Genomic DNA, 23,254 nt, shown 5'->3' with positions numbered 1-23,254 from the left:
TGTTCAACTTCAGTTAACTGAGGACATAAGAGCCGAAACATGTTCAAGTGAGTGTTGGAAATATAAAACGGCTTGGCACTGCGTTATTGGTACTCCCAACTCCCCCAATTTCATGTTTGCCAGCAAGGATCTTAAGTGAATTAACTTCTTCTTGGCAAAGGATGTATGAATGGATGGATGCTGCAAAAATGCCTTCAACGCAGCAGGGTAGTAAATGTGTGTGTGTGTGTGTGACACAAGTATTATCTTTAGAAAATGGAAAATTAATCAAATCATGAATTTAGAAGAGCCATATTAATCGCTTATAGATTTCTCATTACAATGAAGCATTTTTCATTTGCTTCCTGCAAAAGGGAAGCAATGATCTATGCCTAATGTACTTGAGGGAAAGAACGGCTCTGCTGCTTGCTTAAGTAATTAAAATAATTAAAACTCATTCTTCTCTCTGCGCCTGGAGAGGAGTTTATCTAATTTATGAATTTCAACATAAAGTCAGTAGTTGAGTATCTTAATGGTAGTCATCAATTTGCAGATATGCGGCAATGCGTTGCATTTAAGGAAGTTCTTCTTCTTCTTCTTCGTCGTCGTCTGTTTGGAAGAGGCAATGCGCCATGACCATCAAGTGCTTTGTTAAAACACCAGGCGGCCAGCACAAGGGTATTTATTTTGACAATTAAATTAAAGCCAACTCTTAATGTGGCCCACAACACTCCCACAAAGCTTCATTTAAAAAGTGCCTGCGCAGAAACAGACAAAGAAAAATTGCCCAGTACAGCCAACACCGGCACCGCAAGTTTTTCGCCTGGTTGAGGCGTCAACAAACGGAAACGGAAGTTGGTAAACAAAAGGCGTAGTTAAATTCACTATTCTTAACAAAGAACCTACTTCTGTGGTTGTTCCTCCAAGAGAAGTTTCATGTTTATCAGAAGGCAAATGCCTACACAAGAGGGGTCTTAAAATTGAAACTAACTTTGCAATAAAATATTTTGATAGTTAGCAGACACAGCAGCAGCAGCTAAACGGCAAATTGCTAGCCATGTAACCAGAAACCCCCCAATCGAAACGGAAACAGTAAAACAGTGAACGGAAGTTGCATGTGATTTGAGTCCAAACACTACATTCGTAGAGCAGCAAAATGGGAATAAATTGAGGGAAATAGTTTATTGCGGGGATGAGCTATAACATTCACTAGTTAGCGAAAGTTACCTTTTGGAATATGCATAAAGCTACTTATCCCCAAAGAGGCACCCATTGAGGCATTCCGTTCGGACTCGGCTACAAAAAGGAGGTCCTTTTCATTAGCTTAAACTCTGCAAAATCACAACCGACCATTTTGGGGAGCTGAGTAATGACTGAAAAGAGACCTCCCAGAGGTACGTTCGCAAGATCACCCAGATCGCAGAAAAACCGCCTACCCAGAAAGGAGAGTCTGCGTACCTGCAGACCCAGACATTAACATAGCAAGTGCTGGGTAGTCTTCTCCTCATCCTCATAAAAGCAATTCTTGCAGAAGTCATTATGCGGTATTACCATGTGGCCTATGACACAGTGTGCGGTTATGGTCCTCATTGACTTCTTATCGAACGCCAGTAACTCTCTCGTCCTCCTCCGCCCGATGACAGGTCAGAGCGCCTTAGCAGTCCGGCAAACATCCGCCGAGTCCCATCTTGCCACCGACGCCGCTCTGGCCATCTCTTCTTCTTTGTTCAATAGCTCGACAAATGGCATGATTCGCAAGGCGCAGAAGAACCCCTCCTGGCGCATTCGTCCGGCCTCTCATTTTCGTGAATTCTTTCATGTCCGGGAACCCATGTCAGCGTCACATCGGAGACTCGGAGGCTATTCAAGAACTTCAAAGAATTTGTCCACATAAATCATTTGTTTTAAGGGCGGTTGATCCCTTACCAGAGTATTTCTTGGGGCTAATTTTATGAAAGAACGTACACGACTCCGGCAGTCACAGAGACATACCAATATCGAGTGCGTCGGAGTAGACCCAAAAAGCTGTCCCTGACTCCATCTTGAAGCCAAGTGAAGATCGAAGTTTCATGCACCTCAAACACAGCATTCGCCCTTCATTCATCCCTCCCAGGAAAATGAATCCTGAATGCCCTTATCCCAGTCGGTACCATTGCCAGGTAGTCGGAGATCCCTCTCGGTCTACCCTCCGCATCCGCAGAGGACAGTTTCAGCATGCCGAGCCCCCTCAGCCTAAGCTCAACCTTGGCGGTGCATGTCCTTCATCGCTTCCAGACCTACCTGCGGTGCGGATTTCAGTGCCCCTGAGACCACGACGAAGGCCAGTCTCTGGACTTTCTGGGATTCCCTCGTACGAGTCCTCTTTTCCACGATGCTCCATAGGTCAGAACTGGTCTCACAATGACCACATACATCTAATAAATCATCGAACATCCTCCCGCGGGAATAAAAATCGCACAATACCTATCCTAAGGTATAGGGTATAAAAATGCTATGAATAGAGGGTATAAAAATGCTATGAATAGAGGGTATAAAAATAGTCTTCAGAACATAGATATGATAAAGATTGACACCTTTCTCAGAAAAAATTTTGCCTAACACTTAAATACTTTTTGGCTATGAAACTCGAAATGACAAAGCTTGTTAAAGCGCCTTTAAATAACCAATGACCAAAAGCAGCGTCTGTTCCCAAACTAGGGACGCCTGGAAGTGGACATCGGATCTTGAAGCAAGCGGCTGAACCAGTAACCCGCACCCGGAAAACTAATCAATTACTGTGAAAACCATAGAAAAGTAAACACGAACTGCCCCAATGTTGGCGACCCTCGTAAACGTTCTAAGGACCATGATTTGCATATCCCCACATGGAATGTTCGGACTGTTTACAGAGAAGGTGCAATATACTGGATGGACATACTGGAAAGTACAGAGCCGATATTACCGCCACACAGGAAGTGCGATTGCTTAGGAAAGGAGTCACAACGACACCAATAGGTGATGCCCTGTATTACAGGTGTCATGATACTAGGCATGAATTTAGCTACGTATTTGTGATTAGTCGGAGACTGAAACACCTTGTCTCAAGGTGTACTCCGGTGGATGAAAGGCTAGCCTCAATCCGCAAAATGTGAAAATTCTTCAACATCGGCCTTATTTGTGCCCATGCCCCGAGGGAAGATAAGGACGAGCAGACCAAAGATATTTTCTACAAGCACCTAGCGCCTACAGAATACCACCGCTGCCCCGCCCAAAGAGAGAGAAAATATCTTTGGCCCAACAGTCGGAAAATGTAGTCTAAACGAAAAAAGTTCCGATAATGGATTGAGGCTAATAGGCTTAGCCGCGTCAAAGAACTTGGTAGTTAACAGTACCAGACTGAGCCGACATCGAAGGATTTACACGGGCACATGATTGTCAATCGATCAAAATACGCCAAACCCAATGGAATCAATTTTTAATAAAAATTCAAGGCATTCAGCCAGCGTATTAGACGTACGATCGACGATCACTCCCTGTCCAGATAGCAGAACGCGCAATGGCAAATCATTGCCCCCTTCATGGAAAGAGCTGCAATATCCGTACTTTGGTACCATAAGAAGCCTCCCCCAAGGAACACATGGTACAACCAGGGCAACTTTACAGTAAGTAGCAACGCGACAGGCGAATCAGAGGTACCGGGAGAAAAGAAGAGAGGAGAAACCTCCCTTTAGCAAGAAGAAAAAGGAAATGGAAAGACGTGCATGTGAGCGAATTAACCAAATTCAAACTGATGGCTTCGGTATAGGCTTATCCTCCTGCAGAGATAAAGAAGGAAATCTGGTAACAGATAGGTGCTGAGGATATGGGAAGAACATTTTTCCCAACTGCTGGTATCCGACCAACCCCTAATGAAGGTATTGGGTTGTCCAAAAAGTAATTGCGGATTTTTCATATAGTCGGCGTTGACAAATTTTTTCACAGCTTGTGACTCTGTAATTGCATTCTTTCTTTTGTCAGTTATCAGCTGCTACTTTTAGCTTGCTTTAGAAAAAAAGTGTAAAAAAAGTATATTTGATTGAAGTTCATTCTAAGTTTTATTAAAAATGCATTTACTTTCTTTTAAAGAATCCGCAATTACTTTTTGGGCAACCCAATATATAATGTATATCATCTAGTCAGAACGAGATCCCCGTAGCAGTAACCTGGCTGAAACCAAAAAGGCAGCAGGAGCTGATAAGTTACCGGCAGTGCTGTTAAAGACCGGAGGCGATACGCTGATAAGGCGTACGCATACGCCAAGACATTATGAAACTGGGTATCAAATATTGGAAAGAGCGCAGAAGATCATGCGCTCGCAAAACTATTCTACTTTCGGTTATTATAACAAATGTTCTTTAATGGCCACCTAAGTAAGTAACATGTTGAGCAGAAATATAGTAAGGATTGGGAATGCTGAAATATAGCCTGAAATAAAATTCAAATCGCAAAAACTGCAAACAAGGAGCAAACCGTCTTCATCAGATAATGCTGATAAGTAGAAAGGATAGTTAATGACGAAAAAGATTAAGAACGCATGCATTCGACTCATGCGTTGGACGATCCAAAAACTTTTTGACTTCTTACAGATAAATGTCCTTTGTCCTTGTTTACTGACTTTTTCTGTTTAAACCATATATGCAAATAATGCAACTCTCTCCCCTTATCGCTACGGCTGCCTTCCCCACAATTATAGCGAATCAATTGTGGTCGCTTCAAACCGCCTTTGAATACCTTCCTCAAGAAACACTCATCTAGTCGGTTACTCTATTTCTCTATTCGTTTCATTCTAAAGAAACCACGTTGCTTCATTATGTACTGTTAATGTTTATTTGCAAAATATAACCGGGAAATGTTGTGGCTTTACGAGTATGGCACAACTATGTAAACCAAGTGTAAAACTCCATGGCATATCCGTGACATCCTAAGGCATAACCATTTAAAGGTTATTGTTGTTTCCTTTGTAATCATCGAAGGTAATGACTTTACGCTTTCTTTATGTGAGCTCGCGCACACTTCTAGGCGTTTTACAAATGTTTCCGTTTTCCAGCATTTCTATTAATTTCGGGCTGTTTTTGCAGCGTTTATCGTCTGCCACCAGCTGCCTGCGTTCCTTGCTTGCCAAACAAGTATGGTAGAATATTTCTGTTTTGTCTTCTTTCGAAGCCCAGTCTAAAGAGATTTTTGTGTAGGTGGGTATCTGACGATACGATGGAAGTTTACTTTTGGTTTCGTTGTTTGTGCTGGCATTGCCTGGGAGCCATTTAAGATGCCACATTGTGATAGCACTTATTACAGTGGTAATGAGCAAAGTGTGATAATCGCATTGCTCTCATTTCAGCGTGTAAAATTGCCATCGATAAGGTTGCAAATGTTTGTTTCCAGTTTATTTGTCTATTTTTGTCTGTCTTCTATTCGCAGTCAATGGCAAATAGAAAAAGCGAATCGTTGTCACTTTTTCTTTGATTGCTAATGTATCAGCAAGCGTGATTTTCCCCCTTTGGTAATGTGTACATTACTGCAAACATGGGGCAATTGAGATTTGAAGAGATTAAGGCTGCTGTGTAATATTTGTATTGTCTTTAAGCGTTTCTTATTGGTTTGATTTGGCAATGGAATATGATTTTAACACTTTAAATGGTTGGTTGACATCGGAAAGTATTATTTTGGGATCATTGAAAACAACAAAACGTGGAAAAATAGGCATTTATTTATTCCACAACGAATGCCTAAAAGTATGCAACATATTTCAATTATATCTCTTTTAAACTTTGCTGTGCTATAAATTTTAAAACCCTTTGAAATTTCAATCATTTCTATGCTTATAGCGCCATTTCAACTTTGTAGTCTCTCTCTCACACTTTCTCTGTACTTTTCATATGAAACTGCCCTACCGTTTTAATTACCTTATTAACATTCTCTGTACATACCTTGGCATACTTTTAGAAGAGTTTTAAAACAAATTGAATTATTTCCTTTCCAAGTTTCTGCACACGCACACAAAAGCAACAAAGCTCAGGCAAGCCAGGATTGCACATATCCCTGCATTCGCCTCAGCAACAACAGCACCAACTACAGGCCCTCGAAACTCACTAACCATAAGGAATTCTTTTCACTTTGTTTGAAAGGGGAAAATTTACACAGGGAAAACATTTCCTAAATGCTTAAAATGCAAGTGCATATGTTAGTCAAAGTCTGGGGTAGCGGGAAAAACTTTTTCATGCGTGATATGTGTTTGGCTCTAGACAGAGTTCTGTATGTGCAGCTTTCGAAACAGTGCTGCACAATAAAATGGACTTGAAGAAAAACGAAGAAAAGGGAAAACTCCAGTTCTCTCTCAACGTATGAAATGATAAAAACCTTGGATTATAGTCGAAACAAAATTGACCGGCCATCGGTTTGCTTTCATCGGAGGCGACATCTACTGGTATGGGACCTATGTCAAGTTATGGACCGGTCACAGTAGAAGTCATTGTGCAAAATATCAGCCAAATCGGTTAAGAATTGCGCTCTCTAGGCTAAAGAAGTCATATCGGTTGAACGGTTTATATGACATTGAACGCCTGGGTTCGAATCCGGGCGAGAACATCAGAAAAAAATTTCAGCGGTGGTTATCGCCTCCTAATGCTGGCGACATTTGTGAGGTACTATGCCATGTAAAAACTTCTCCCCAAAGAGGTGCCGCACTGCAGCACGCCGTTCGCACTCGGCTATAAAAAGGAGACCCTTTATCATTGAGCTTAAAATTTGAATCGGACCGCACTGAGTGATATATGAGAAGTTTGCCCTAGTTCCCTAGCGGAATGTTCATGGGTAAATTTGCATGGCTATAATGTTTCCGCAACATTTATTCACCTTTTCATTGTTTCTTTTCTATCAAAAGCAACATGCACTTTCAGTTTATGGCCAGCACTGTATTTAAATGGATGATAGCATGAATTTGGCTTTTAAGCCACACAAAAATATTTAGCTGCCCCATAAACTCAACCGAGTATATGTGGTTGCCTCATTACCATTGTTGTTGCTGTGGTTGCAATGACCACCACAACACTATCCGGATAGAGGGACTCTATAGAAGTTGTAAATGTTGCGGAGTTTGAAGTTTCAATGTTATTTTGTCATTGTCAAAGGGATTTTAGTGATATGAAACTCAAACAACTTTAGCTCATGTAGGGCAGGAAGCCAGTATAGTCGATTTCAGGATATTTTTATACCCTCCACCATAGGATGGGGATATACCAACTTCTTTATTCCGTTTGTAACACATCGAAATATTATTCTTAGACCCTATAAAGAAAATATAACCTTGATCGCCATCCATCCATCTGTTAAAAGCACGCTAACTTTCGAAGGAGTAAATCTAGAAACTTGAAATTTTGCACCAATTCTTCCTATTAGTGTAGGTCGGTTGGGATTGGACCATATCGGTCCATGTATTGATATAGCTCGCATATAAGCCAATATCCCGAGTATACTTCTTAAACCGCTAGAAGGCGCAATTCTTATCTGATTTGACTGAACTGAACTTCTTCTACGGCCTCCAACATACTTGCCAAATATGGCCTGATTCCATCTAAACCCTGATATAGCTCCGATATAAACCGATCTCTTGATTTCACTTCTTAAGCCCCTATAGGGTGTAGTTCTTATCTGATTTGGCTGAAATTTTGCACGACTTCTCCTATGCTATGTTAGGTTATTGCTTGAATCGCTCCATAACCTAAAATAACTTTCATATGAATGGATCTGTCGATTTTACTTCTTCAGCCCCTATATGGCGCAATTCTAATCCATTATCCTTTGTTTACCTATAGAGAGGTACCGGGGAAAGAACTTGACAAATGCGATCCGTGGTGGAGGGTATATAAGGTTTGGTTCGGCCGAACTCAGCACTCTTTTAATAGTTATACCCACCACCGAAGGATGGGGGTATAATCGTTTAGTCATTCCGCTTGGAACACTTTTTTAAAATATCCATTTCTGACCCTAAAAGGTTCGTCTGACCTATAAGGTTCTTGATCGTCGTAAAAATCGAAGACGATCTAGCCATATCCGTATGTCTGTTGAAATCACGCTACATGCTTTAAAAATGATGAAATGCAAATTTCCACTGACTCTTTTTATGTCCATAGGCAATTAAAGTTCGAAGATGGTCTATAACGGACTATAACTTGGTATTGACCCCCATATACACCGACTTGTCGATTTAAGCTCTTTGACCCATTAAATTCACATTTGTTATCCGATTTCACTGAAATTTGATACGATGTGTTGCGTTCGGCTTCTCGACATTCGTACCGACTATGGTCAAGATGGGGCTATATGAGGAAAAAGCTGCCATATAGACCAATCTCCCGATTTAAGGTCTTGGGCCATAAAAGGCGCATTTTTTCCGATGTTGCTGAAATATGCCACAGTGAGCTATGTTAGGCTTTTCGACATTCAATGCTTATATGGTTCAAATCGGTCTATATTTGGATATAGATGGCATATAGACCGATCGACAGATTTAAGATCTTGGGACCATAAAAAGCGCATTTATTAATCGATTTGGTTCCCAGGCCTTCAGCGTCAAAGCAGCAGATGGTTTATTACATGGTGTGTTTGAGAAAAGGGTTATTCGTAGAATTTATGGACTAATCTGCGTTAGTGGAGAATAGGGGCGTCGAATGAGCCACAAACAGTATGGTGATAAGGGCACACTAAATACTAAATTTCCCGTGATCATTCCACTAAGGAACACTCATTAATATGAGAGATGTATCTCATATCAATGAGTGCAGTCCGATGACAGTTTAAGCCTTTCTTTTTATGCCGAGTCAGAACGGCGTACCGCATAGTGACACCACTTGGTAGAGAAATTTTAACAAGACGATAATGGCATAGTCATGTATAAATGAACGAATAACCCCTAGCCAGAAAATCATTTGAAAAAGAATCTTAAGGTACACGTAGACCTAAAACACCAAGTGCAGAAAGGCATCTCGAAACTAGAGAAATAGCGCAGAAGATGCTTGGAAATCTATTCTAAGTTCGGATAATGGAACAAACGTTCTGTAATAGTCAATTAAGTAAGTAAGCAAAGTAAGTGAATGCTTATTTAACTCGATTACAATATTTGTGACCTATAAAAAAGAAGTGATCAATAATCGGGTAAGGACTTGACTCATCAAACTTTCCTTTCAATCAACCGATTGTAAAGTGTGCTGTGTGGCTTGTGGCACCGTCTTCTTGGAACCACATGTCGTGCAGGACCACATCTTCCAATTCAGGGTTAAAATAATCAGTGAGCATGGTGCGGTAGCGTTGTTCATTTACGGTAACGTGACGGTTGCCATAGCCGACGAAGAAGTTAGGCCCAATGACACCGCCGGCATGCAAACCGTACCAAACGGTAACCAAATTGTAATGAGTGCTATATGGCTTGTGGCACCGTCCTGTTTGAACTACATATTGTGCAGGACCACATCTTCCAATTTAGGGTAAAAATAATCAGTGAGCACGGTGCGGTATCGTTGTCCATTCACGATATCGTGACGATTGCCATAGCCGACGAAGAAGCATAACCCAATGACGCCGCATAACCCAATTGACTAACCCATTAAGCCAAAAAAATTGAAGCTAACGCTCTGAAAGTAGACGTCACCAACTCCGAATTTCGGGAGTACATTTTTATGATTTACAGACTTATGTACCATAATGAAAATGTAGAGTTTACTGAATAAGTTGAGAGTGACAGTTTGATGATTAGTGTAAAAGTGCGCTCACAAAATAAATTCAAAGTTGTCAAGTCTTTTTAAATTAGTATATGTAATTTGAATTACATAGCAAATTGGTCAACAATTTTTCGTTCAAAATTAAAAATGCTTGTAAGTCTTCAAATGTGAACTAAATTTCCTATGAACATTCCGTTAAGTATCAAAGGATACTACTCTTATATCAGCGAGTGCAGTCCGATTAAATGTTAAGATCAATAATAATGTGCCTTGTTATGAGTCCAAACGGCGTGCTGCATACACCCAGAAAAATGTCTGTCGTAGATATGAGGTGATTACATAATACACGTTAGTTCATGATCTTTACTCACTTTTAATTAAAAATACATAAAAATATATATTTATAAAATTAAATTTGTGCAAATAAAACTAACTTCCCATGTGTATAGATGAAATAGTTTAAAACTCAGGTGGTGTTAGTAATTTTACTTAGACTATTTTTTTTTTTGGAATAAGCAAGCAGTTTACCAAACATGGGTAAAAGTGAACTATTTAAAGAAAATTGAAATTCAATATATGTACCAACAAGTTTACAATTTTCTTTTCTTGAGTTCACAGTAACATGCTTAGAAGTAAGCATAATTTAATAACTGTTAGTTAGTGTTGAACTAAAATTGAATTTGATGACTGTGGCATATACTATGTAAAAACTATATGAGCTGTTAAGAAATTGTTGAACTAACATCGAGCATATAATTCTTTGGCGCTATATGAAGTCCAATCTTGCACAAATTTAGTTTATTTTAACTAGTCTTGAGGTCCAAAATTTTTTGAGTGTAACGCCACCTCTTGGTAGAGAAGTTTTAACATGGCAGGACACCTCACAAATGTAGCCAGCAGTAGTAAGGACATACAACCACCGCTGAAAATTGTCATTCATATTCATATTTAAGTTTGCAAACATTTTGTATATGCTTTCCTTTCGTGGGAAATTTAATTATCCAAAATATTAAAATATGTTTACGCTTTGTTAGAGTTATAATAGGATTTGAAATGTAGTCCAATTCTTAAACGTAACAGATCTATTTGTTACAATGCATTTCATGCGGAAAATATTTCCTTCTATTAATCCACAATCCTATTGCATAAACATACATGTATTCTATGTCAAGTTGCAATGAGGACTTCAATTTCCTTTCAACCATTTGGAAATAATTACAAAACAAAAATTTAGTCCCATTAACTCTTCAAACTGTAAAAGTCAAATGAAGTGGAAGGCTCTTAGAATTGGATTAAGCATTCAATTAAACAACTCGAATAAGTTTTTGGTATGCCAGCACTAGCGTTGTTAATTGAGATACAAATGAAAGCAACAAATTGTTAAAACAAACAAAAAACAAGTCCTAATGGAAGCCAAATGTCTATGCAAATTACGATGGGCATCAATGCAAATGGAAAACCACACCATAGGATCAGGGAATAATTTTACAAAACTACTTAAGAGAGTGAAATAAAGAGTGAGGAGTAAAAGGTTATAAAAAAAAAAACTAAAATATTCATAACTAAATATGGACGGGGTATAATCGCAAATAGTTTTCAAGTGCCCGGCCATAGCGGAGTAACTGGGAATGAGAAAGCAGAAGAACAGAGAACTGCCGTCAATAAGCTTGGTTAACCCGAAGACTTTCTGGTACAGTAGGTGACGAAAGCGCATGTGGAACAGCGAAATGGTTTGTAGGACGACTAAAATCCTATGGGGAGATCCAGATCGTGAGAAGACAAGTCTATTTCTGAATGGGTATCATAACGGGACATATAGGACTACGAGCTATAATCGGTGCGGCAAGTGATAGCATGTGTAGGGCTTGCGGGAAAGATGACGAGACGTTGGAGCATTTCCTATGTCAATGCCCGACATAATACCAGACATGAACCAACGTAGGGGCGTGGCATGGAAAACAATTAAGGGTTTTGTCAGTAGCATGGAATTCCAAACTTGGATTTTCTTTTCGAGGTTATTTTTTAATATTTAGAGCGCACAACAAGCCGATTACTGGCTTAGGTGTATGTCCATTGTGGAATGGGGTGGATTTAAAACCGCACCCCCTTTTCAACCTAATCTAAACGGAATAGACATTAGTAGAATGCTGGTCAATGCTCCTCCAAAGGTGCACATTAATACTCTCTAACCTTTTGTTTTTGTTGTATGATCTTTGGTCTAGAGATTTACTCTTTTTCTTTCTCAACACTTTCATCCCTCTAATTAGAGTATCACAATGGGCCAAAACTAACCTCTGAGGAAATTGACCTCTACCAACAGAGCAAGGATTGATACCAACGTGCAGAATGTGTGTCCCGATTGTGACCTGGATCCACACGTCACTTTTTTGTAACCTTAGCCACAGAGTTTCTGTATCTGGATATTCAACAGAACCAAGCAAACGAGAGATATATCACAACACATTACACAATAAGAACTAACCTTCGATTACACTCATCTCACTGGAGGCTATTCATCATTGGGCCAAACTTGATTTATTCTTAATGGTATATTACATTCCATATTTTTTAATAAAAACCATGTTTTTTAGCCCTTCTCTGATAAAAATACCAAATATAAAAACTTTTGCAATATGAGCCAATAAAACCCACACAAACTGTCAACGAAACAAAAATCCTGTTTTCCATTTCCCAGAGATCAAATTGATAAAAATTTTAAAAGCCACTACCCATTAACACTTCGGTAACCTGGTAACTAACCAGCCACTCCAATCATTGCTAGACATCCCCGCAGCTAACATGTTTTCAATTAAAATTCCTCGCAACTACAGCACATAATTCCCTTTCAAACCAGCAAGCACACCTTTTAATAAATGGCAAGTATTAGTTGCAAATCTGCGAAATATTGCTGCAGTTATATGTTGGCCAAAACCAAATCACTCCCCCCACAATCTATTGAAAAAAAAAGATAGGATTTTCCGTTGGACTATGCATACCCGGACTTCATTCATATCGTTCACACAGAAAGCGAACATGGCCGAAAGGGAGAAATGAATACCAAATGGGCAAACAGACAGACAGGCGAAAGACCATTATCAAAGTGTCCATCGCTAAGTGGATGTTGTTAAACAGCAACAGTATCACCATCACCTCATCATCATCAAGCTGTTGCCATCGGATACAGGAAATGTTAGATTTAAACCGCAACAAATACCCAAATAAAAAGTAAAGCAAATGGATGAAATAAAACCAAGGGCATTCAACGGATGAAAAAGCCAAAAGGGGATTTGTGTGAGAAAAAAGCACGCTGATAGACTGCATACATTTAGGCGTTAATTAATCAAATTACACTGTGCTGACAAACATCTACTGGTTGCAAAGGAGCACGGGTTGGCTTCTTTCAGAGACTCTGACATAATTAATTCAATTAAACAACGTCTAGCACAAAGCGAAAGGAAACAACTTAACCTCTTATACCATACCGGCGACATTGACAATGACACGTAAACAAAAGACCTTTAATGGATTCCTAAATGTTGTTTCATTGTACCGTCTTCTAAGTTTGTGACACTGCCGAGGCGACGACAGTCATGACTGATTGGTCCATTGATTCAAATCCTCTTAAATGCTACAAAACACTAGAAATTTGTTTAAAGAGTTCTATTTCAATTGCTGTACGGTTTGGTTTGCTTCATAAATATTTTGTTTTTAATTAAAATACAAATGCAATTCATCAACACACACACACACACACACAACTCAGAATTTCTTAGCTGTGCAAATTAATATGAGCAAATGCACATGAAGTTTAAACGTTTGAAGAATTCCTTAGACACTGCTGGTATTCTTCAAGTCTTTCTTTAGTAACTCTAAGCACAAGGAGAATGTAAATAATGTATTATGTTACATGTACTTAAAGCTACGAGACGAAAGGGAGGAGCTATTTAATTAGCACAGTGTTATGAGACACGAAAATGAGAGGATGAGGTACATATGCGAAATCCAAAACCTGTCTACATGCAGCAAATTCCTTAAAAAAATTCCAGGTTGCTTTATTAATTCATTGATGAGCACAATCCTCTTCTACTAAAATTCTTTAGTAGTATTTTAGTAGAAGAGGATTGTGCTCATCAATGAATTGATAAAGCAACCTGGAGTAGTATTTTAGTTGTTGTTGTTGTTGTAGCAGTGTGTTGTGCACTGAGGCGGCAGCCCTTGCCGATGGAAAACTCCATCGGGTCAATCCGGTACGTACAACCGGCTGCCATGGGATTGGTAGTATTTTAGTAGATGTCTACATGCAGCAAATTCCTTAAAAAAATTCAATGAATTGATAAAGCAACCTGGAGTAGTATTTTAGTTGTTGTTGTAGCAGTGTGTTGTACACTGAGGCGGCAGCCCTTGCCGATGGAGAACTCCATCGGGTCAATCCGGTACGTACAACCGGCTGCCATGGGATTGGTAATATTTTAGTAGAAGAGGATTGTGCTCATCAATGAATTGATAAAGCAACCTGGATTTTTTTTTTTAAATTAAATTAAATTCTTTCAATCCCATGGCAGCCGGTTGTACGTACCGGATTGACCCGATGAAGCCCTTCATCGGCAAGGGCTGCCACCTCAGTGTACAACACACTGCTACAACAACAACTAAAATTCTTTCAAGATATAGGAGAACTGGGACAATTATGGATCTTCCGCCAGCATCGCTGATTGGAAAATCAGAAGTGTTGCTTCAAAAAAAAGTTAGCTGTTATTTCTGAGTTATAGAATATAGGCTCTGAAAGGGAAAAAAACCATCAGGAGTACTGTAAAAATGCAAATTTTGCCCATGAACATTCCACTAAGGAACAGTGACAAACTTCTCGCATATCAATGAGTGCAGTCCGATTCAAGCTTTAAGCTTAATAAGGGGCGTCCCTTTTATAGCCGAGTCCGAATGGCGTGCCGCAGTGTGACACCTCTTTGAAGAGAAGTTTTACATGCTGACATGACATAGTACCTCACAAATGTTGCCCGCATTAGGAGGGGAAAACCACCGTTGAAAATTTTTTCTGATAGTTCCGTCAGCATTCGAACCCATACGTTCAGCGTCATAGGCAGACGTGATAACCTCTGCGCTACGGTGGCCTCCGCCAGGAGTCCTGTATTAATGGCAATTTTATAAAAATGTCCCTTAAAACTCTCTGTACCCAATTTTAGACGAATTTCGTAAAAAAATATGCCAAATTTAAAAAAAATCGGCATTTTTAAAGCAAAAATCGGAAAATTGGCACTTTGCTATTTCTGAAGCTAAAAATCAGCAAATATCCGAAAAATCAGTAAATCTGGCAGCCCTGAAGAGAAGTTTAAGCTCAATGAGAACGAGCTAACATTTTTTATTTTCGATTCCGAACCGCATACCTCAGAGCGACACCACTTGCTATAAAAGTTTACAGGGCTGATTCCCAAGGTAATTTCCTCACAAGTGTGGCCAACACTTGAAGGGGAAACCACCGCTGAAACATTTTTAAACCAATGATGGGCACACTAACACAGTTTAAATAACAACAATGCTTCGACCGAATGATGGATGTGTGTTGTTGCCTATCTATGGTTTAAATCCAGGCGTTGAGCGTCTGGTTGCAGAACAATATTTTGAGATGTTACAAACGAAATGACAAGATTAGTACACTCCCCATCCTATGGTGGTGGGTATAAAAACAACATAAATGCATGGTAAATTCAATCAAATGTTTAGGTTGCTATCTTTGGTTTTCCTTTTCCATTTGCATCTCCAATCATTGAGCTCGTCTCGAAAGGGAAACAAACAAAAATTGTAAAATTTAATGATCTCGCCCTAACAGGCAAAAAAAATTGAAAAATTAAAAATTCCTTTGCCGGCCAGGATTCGAACCTTGGTGCCCGGAGCAACAGCGAGCCATTGCCGTTGTCTTCGCTTTCGATGCCATCAATACAACTTCCAGCAGATGCACAAAATTATGTGTAGTACGGAAGAAGGGTAATTTGTCACAGAAAGAATGTCTGTCATTACACAAAAATACATGCATTAGGAAAAGTACAGCTAACCGACAGGGTTGTAGAGTGTGGTTAATGTGGTAATTGTATAATAGATGCGTTTTTGCTATTAATACGATTCAAGTACAACATACCAACGCACGGCCCTTGAAGCCATCGCACCTATGGTTGAAAAATCTTCTAACCAAAGACGAAACGCTACCCATAGTGGGTTGTGTGTGTTGCTATCTTTGGCTTTCCTTTTCCATTTGCATCTCCGATCATTGAGCTCATCTCGAAAGAGAAACAAACAAAAAAAGTTAAGGTTTTTTTGCATATTTTATCGATTGCAGTGGCATCATCAACCCAATATACCTAGGGCCTCAGAGCGAAGGGGCTAGCAAACCAAATTGTTATTTGCGTGCCCTTCAATCCAACTGAAATAACTGTATACATAAATAATTTATCAGACTACAATCCTTTAAATATCAATAAAATTAATTAATTTTATCGAAAACGATGAAATTTTTAAAATTCTTGGGAGGTTTAAACTTTTTGAGGGGTGGGCTAAGCTCCCTTTTCGCTTTCTACGCTTATGTTTATTTTTTGAGATAAGGCTCAATGGACTTTTTTTTAAATCGGGGGCTTTAAGCGCTTCAAGATTATGTGGCCCAATTCAAACCTGAAGGGGTAGGTTTTTGTAGTTATTGTAGCCACATAAGTATACAGATTGATTCGTTAAAAATTATTCTGACCCAGCTACCGTCTCCAGATCTGACCACTTCAATTGGAGCAGTCCTTGGTGATTCTGCAGTCAGATTAGTAGGTTTTTGCGGGCATATAAATAGGTTTAAAGGGTCCTGTGTGTTGGGGATAGGTTCGTCTTACCTACACTATCCGGATCTTTATTGGCCCAGAGTATATCTAGTTTTTCTAGGTAGGACTTTTTCCTCATCTGCTTTGGATGGTGCGTGTCAAGGATTATCAAGACTGTTCCGGTTTACGAAAATGGAAAACGAAAGATTTGTTTTCCTTATATCTTATCTTGGAAGCCTTGCCGTATCTATGTTGGATTGCACTCTTATCAATTTTTATGTAGTAAGTAACATCGTCGTCAAGGCCTAGAAAATTTAGGCAAAACTTTTGTTTTGAGAATTCGAAAACCGAAACAGGCCTGTATATACAGGTGATACCGATGAAATCGCATTGGTAACAGTAACCTAATGAACATCCTGCAAGCCGGCTCTTTGTGAATGGATCGGTGATGTATTGTCGGACCGCGTCCCTAAACATCCAGATATTCCTCCTGACATGTCACGGAGTTGCGTGATAAGGGTTTTCACTTTGCTTTTCTTGGCAAAAGTCTCATTCGCCCTTATTCCGGTTGGCAATGGCGTAGTCGAATGTTGAAATTTTAACAAAATGGTATTATGGTTGTTGAAGACGAATATTCGTTTACATTTTTGGCATAACGTAAGTCGAATTTGAATGTCAAATTTGAACTTCATTGGGTCTGTTTGTCAAAAGAGTATGGAACATGGAACTGATTTTACAATACATTACTTTTTCTTTTATTTACCACAATATTTTTCTATTCTCAAATTGTCGAACGCGTATAATGTGATATTCGGCTTCGACAGCAACAGCTGTCGATTTTCGCCTTCGACAACGGGAATAAGGGTGATTGTGTTGGTGACGACATATCACTTTGGAAGACATGCTGAAGACCAATGCTTTGCTTCTGGTTTTGTAAGGACCTCCAATAGTGCCAATATGTTTTGTGGCCAGTCCTCTCTCTCTCTCTCTCTCTCAGAGAAATCCCTTTGGAAGCTTAGATTGCCACCTCAAGCCATTAAAGGTTTATTTTTATTGAGATAAAAAATTAAATCGTTAATCACCTTTTTTGTGGGACAACAACACAAAAGACACCACATTGAGATAGGGTAAAAAGCTACCCAATCTCCACTACATTCAAGTATGCGTAACAGTAACAACTTATGATTATTTCTGCAAGCAATTCGTTTTATAATCTTGAAACCGTGTGTCTTTATAATAAGTCTTATTTTCCACAATTTCCATCACAATACAATAACACTTGGAAACTTTGCAGCTTAGTTAAACCAGAACACTGTTTGAGGAATGTGTAATTATTGTATTTAACTTATCTACCTGTCAATTTTTGTAAGTAGTGCACAGCCAGTAGATCACATACCACACACAATTGTTTTATCATGCTGCCTTTTAAAAATTGAACACAATTATGCCAAGACTTCAAATATCCAATTAAAATTGTATGCATATGCTAAGAATCATATGCATGACTTGGTAATGACAGTTTCATACACACATAGATTCAATGGGGAGAACCATTTGATTGTTAATTATCAGTGGGATAGGAAAGGCATTAACATTCCTTAAACGTTGAGAAGTTCAAGTACAAAACTGTCAAGCATACGTACTACATATATACCAAATTGATTCTAGGAAATGTATACTACAACAACAACAAGAAATTTCTCGTTGCTTGGTTTGGTCAAGCTATGGTTATAGTTGATTGTATTTTACTTACTGAATTATAGAGTTAGAGCTTTTTATCCCAAGGTTGCGTCACTTTTTTGGCAACTTCATCAGGGGATTACGTCTATTTACATAAATTTCATCTGCAGCGAAGGGAAAAAAAAGTCACTTACCTCACGATGTTGGTATTGTTCTTTTTCTTGCTATTTTGGTTCTGTTATTCATATTTTATCTTTGATTCTCCTCACTTAGACTAGTCTTAAATAGCTTATCTTGATTGCTTGAGTTAGTTTTGGCTGGGTTTTTTTCTTGTGCTATAAATGTAATTAAAAATATTTCCTTTAGTATCGTAACAAACATGTAAGGGCTATTGCTTATAGTACCATTTTATATTCTAGTTCTTAAATCTACGCATATATCCACCACCACCACGGGCACCCACATTGGCTGCCGCCCCTCTTCTAAAACGAGAATGAGTGCCCATTTGTTTACTAGCCGCCAAAATAGCTGCCGAACCAGACACTTCATCCTTTTCCGGCAGGTGGGCCACATGCAAAATGTCCCATAATAATTTTGCATTTTCTTTTGAATCCAAAAGTGCCACGAGCTCATCCTAAAACCAAATTTTTAGACATTATCAGAGACATTCATTGTCATGCTGTCAGTGTTTATTTGAACACTTACCTGTGACTTTTTTAATAACTCTTTTAAACTGCCTCCATGGCGCATAAGCTTGTGCACATTCTTGGTATTAACACCTGGCAATCTTAAAAGGAAATCATAGACATTGGCATTGAATTTCAAATCATCATAAGCCCCTATATCATCTGCGCCTATGGCAGCTGCTTGTTTTGCATCCGGTTCTTCTTTGCCCAATTTTAATTCTTCAAAGAGCTGGGCCGTGGCATAGGGACTTGGAGACCATATTAAACGTAATTTGGGAAAATGCAAAGTTAATAACTGCAGTTTTTGTACGATATCGGCATTGGTGGTGCTTGTATTTTGGGATACCATATATTTTCCTTGCAAATGAAAGGGTTTATTCTGGTCAAACTCAATCAGCAATATGGGCTTGGCATAGTATCGCTGCATTTGTATGCACTGATTGTACAAACGACCTGAGTTTAGTGAGCCGATTAAATCAGAAATAGATTTGCGCTCAACGCATATTTCTGGAGTAAGAATATAATCGCCAATCTGTAGGAGAATACATAGTGGATTATTATTTTGACCTTTTAATACATAAAAGGAGATGTAAATGCTTACCGTTATTGTAACAGGCAGAACTTCAATGCCCCTTTTATGTATTAGACATGGCAAATCCGAACGAAATTCTCTCATATCTACAATAATTTTGGGTGTAGGTTCTTCTTCGCCCAGTTTGCTTGTTTGACCACCAGCTTTGCGACTTTGGGCATTGGCAGATTCCACAGCATCTTCAGGGTGTTTGTAGGCTTTATACAAATTAAAAGCCTCATCGGTTTTACCATCTTGATAGTCTGGTATAACCATTTTCTGTAAAGGTATTTTGAATTGTTAGTCGATCAGCGGGCTTAGCTTTTCTATCTACTTACACTTTTTGTCTCTATGATTAATTCGAAAGCCTGTTTCTCCCTACGCAAGCTGGTAAGATATGACTGTTCTTCAACTGTGCGGGCGTGTATTAAAAAGAAGACTTTCATGCGATCCTTGAGCTTTCTTTTCTGGCGAGCTTCGTAAATTTCCAACTGTCTGATGGCGGCCACATTGCAGTGATACATTACAACATACTGTGGATTTATCTCCTCCAAGACCCTATCGAGAGCGGCAGATCCCTCTCTTTCCGTTTTAAATGTTTGCAGACAAATTAAGGGTTGTTTCCTTGCTGCTATTGCCGCTGTTATATCGAGATTCTCCATTTCCGGAAAAGGTTCAAACACAGAGTTATCCACGCTGGTGTCGGCTCCAGTGCCGCTGTCGTTCATTTGACCTAAATCCGAATCATCAAATTGAGTCTGGGTCATGGTTAGCATATAGCTTTCTTGGAAATAGTTAGCCTCCATGACTTCCACATCACCCTGAGTCAAAAGCTGAGCTAACTCGTCCACCTGCGTCTCATTTGGCGTTTCATCAGTTTCTGGAGCTGTGTCCTTCAAATTCGGTTTTTTAGTCTTTTGAGAATATGACTTCATTGGTGGCTGCGGCAAAGACAATTCCAAATCTTTGTTTGCTTGTATCTGTTCGAAAGACTTTCCAAGTTTACCCACAGGAATTTGTTGCCTCAATGCCGTATACAATAGGTATCGTTCTCCACTTTGGGTTAGAAACTGTTTTAGCTGATAACAAGTGCGAGTATCTTGGCAGAGAATGAGTACTTTAGGTGGATCATAACAATCTGGCTTGGTGCGTTTCATATCGGCAGGTATTTCAACTTTTAATATTTCACTGAGGTACTTCCATTTTGGGCAGGGTTCAGGTTCAAATTCTTCTCACAAAAATCACTTTAGATGAGGATATACAAAAGAAATTCAACGCGTTGAAACTTACCTCCTAGCCCGTTGAACACCCTTTCCTTGGACAACTTGAAAATCTGCTCGGCTGAATCTAACAAGGTCCATCCCGAGTTGCTGAGGGCATATTCTGTGGTCCTATATCGTTTTATCAAGGCATAAGCACTCACAGCATCATTGTACATGGTTGAGCTGCAATGAGTTAACTAGGAAAGTTTCTTTTTAAGCCCCATTAATTTATACTTACATCATAAGACTCCTGAGTATCTTCAAATCGGCCACTATGAGCTTAGTTTGCGAGTTCAGCTGATGCCATATACAGTCCAATTGGGCCTGCAGTATTTTATGAAATTTCTTGGTAACACAATTCTCTACCGTTATTTCCTCCATGTCCACTGTGCGATTTATGCGCTTAATTTCCCTCACCAAATAGTTCATGATATCCAAAATGTGTGTCTGCATCAATTTCATTTTCTCGGACAAAGGCACATGTAATTCGATGGTTTGTGCCTCGTAAGGCTTCAGCGAAGCTTGCACCACCGCATGGAAACGTGGCCAAATAAAAAGTTCCTTCACAAACAGGTTGCGCATAATACGCTCAATATGTCCATAGCCTATGGTAAAAGCCTCAGCGCTGCTGGAGAAGGCTTTGATAAAACCAGTCTTGTTGCGTTGTCGGTAGAGGCGTAATGCGAAGGCCTCTTGGCAGGATTCAATTATGGTATGCGCATGCAATACTACGATGCCGGTTATTAGTTCTATGGGAATTCTTTGCTTCAGCAAATCTACAACCAAAATTCGTGTGCTGATAAATTGTACGCCACCCTCCAAATATACTCGCTCTCTGCAAAGCAAGAAGCAACCCACTTATAACCATTTGGGCCAAGAAAGGAGTTTGCTTACCTCTCTGTTGCAGTATTGGCCACGTCGTGTATGTATTTCTTTTCCAGCCTATTCTTGTAGTACTCTTCTTCCCAATCAGAACTATTGATGACCAATATTAAGTTGCCGGCATCACTGTAAGCCTTCAGTATATTAAATAATACTCGTTGATATGTAATGCCCCTGCAAGAAAATGTGCACCATAATGTTAGGTCTACCTAAAGACAAATCCTTTTCAAACTTACTTGGCACAAACCATTAGAGCATCTGCATGGACCATGTCCAAGAACATTTGTTTCTCGTAATCCAACAGCACAACGTCCTTGCGCATTAAGTATTCCTCGGCCGTTACTATGTTGGCGAGGTCTTCATCTTCTTGTTTCTGGTGTTGGTCTGCCAAAATTTTACTGCAACCAGGTTGCTCCCCATCGTCACGATGAGTTGCAGCTTCTTCTGTTTCTTCCATATAATTGTATATATATTACGGTGTCTTTTTTGCAGAATTACATCCAGTTTCCCAATTTCGCGAAACGACGCTTTGACAATTGTAAATTAAACAAGCCAAACCGCGGTCAAACTACACCAGGGATGGAATTTACAATGGTACTAAAAAAGTAATTTTTCTACGGCAAGAGTACTTTTCAGTTATGGTTCGTTTATCACCGTTGAAAATCCATGTTTTCGCGATTACTTTTTTGAAACACTACACATATCATAAATAATGATTAAATAACAATTTTATTAAAATTTTACCATATGTAACATGACGGAACAATTGGTTGTTGTACTAATGAGACCTCCTTTTCTCATTAGTACAACAACCACAAATAATAAGGTGCAATCCGTCATCTTCATCAAGCTGATCAACGTTTTGCCAACACACACAAATATATATTCATTAACAGATGCACTATCTGTCAAAATCAGCGAATAGTGAAACTCTGACTTTGTGTATCTAACTAATTCGCGCCATTTGTTGTTGTTTGTGTGTGTATGGTTCTTAACTATAATACACACACACAACCAAAACTCGTTGACAGATAAAGCACTTCGCGAGAAAAAATTGTGCTCAGCTGTTTACGTTACACTACCTGGTAATTATGTCATGAGTGTTAAGCTGAGTATTCTGTTCAGCTTTTCAGACGGAATGCTCCATATAAAAAAACGTCGGCGAAACTCTGAAGGCAAATAGGCGAAAAAGTAGCACTCTAAGGAAAATGGCAAAAAGAAATTTTAGTGGCAACGCTTGACATCATTGTCGGCATCATTTTTGTTTTAACGGTTTCAATGGTTCGTTTTTTCTTTTTGTTATTTTATTTATTTGCGAAAAAATAATAATAAAACCATAAGTGCAGATAAAAAATGTCTTTTAGTATGAAAATAAAAACAAAACATAATCGTCGATTTGCGATAGCGGAATAATTGAAGATTTCCGCTACTATTCCGAAAGCAGAATAGAATACCAACCCTCAGTTAGTTGTTTTCTAATTTTTAACAGACAAATTGCTCTGTGTACAACCGTAAAGACCGTGAGCAAACTTTATCTCTTTCGTTCCCTTTCGTTGATTAATCTCATATAGCAAGTAGCTTATATTCAGTGACAAAGAAGGTTTGAACAAGACATAAATAGTTATAAGGTTTTAAAGGGTGATTTTTTTGA

The 23,254-nt window shown here is 39.1% G+C and overlaps 1 protein-coding gene across 3 annotated transcripts in view; it reads right to left on the bottom strand.

Annotated features, from left to right (window-relative positions):
- Positions 1-22,165, bottom strand: part of LOC106091920 (DNA repair endonuclease XPF) — a 245,084-nt gene extending 222,919 nt beyond the window's left edge. The window contains exons 1-9 of one of the 3 annotated variants that reach the window (XR_009398113.1): positions 21,840-22,165; positions 21,616-21,777; positions 20,960-21,556; positions 20,750-20,904; positions 19,798-20,687; positions 19,490-19,738; positions 18,908-19,420; positions 18,607-18,836; positions 18,397-18,537 (exon numbers count right to left, since the gene is read on the bottom strand). Coding sequence is in view for 1 of the 3 variants with exons in the window: in XM_013258621.1 (XP_013114075.1) it covers positions 18,618-18,836; positions 18,908-19,420; positions 19,490-19,738; positions 19,798-20,687; positions 20,750-20,904; positions 20,960-21,556; positions 21,616-21,777; positions 21,840-22,060 (3,006 nt within the window). In the remaining 2 variants the exon portion in view is untranslated. Of the gene's footprint in view, positions 1-17,707; positions 18,837-18,907; positions 19,421-19,489; positions 19,739-19,797; positions 20,688-20,749; positions 20,905-20,959; positions 21,557-21,615; positions 21,778-21,839 lie in introns of those variants that run through there. The other 2 variants (XR_009398112.1, XM_013258621.1) reach the window with 2 other exon arrangements.
- Between the last annotated feature and the right edge of the window lie 1,089 nt (positions 22,166-23,254).

The sequence above is a fragment of the Stomoxys calcitrans genome, chromosome 4 (genome assembly GCF_963082655.1).
Source record: "Stomoxys calcitrans chromosome 4, idStoCalc2.1, whole genome shotgun sequence".
NCBI classification, from domain to species: Eukaryota; Metazoa; Arthropoda; class Insecta; order Diptera; family Muscidae; genus Stomoxys; species Stomoxys calcitrans.
The sequence above is the reverse complement of the archived record's forward strand: the minus strand, read 5'-3'. Positions and strand labels throughout refer to the sequence as shown.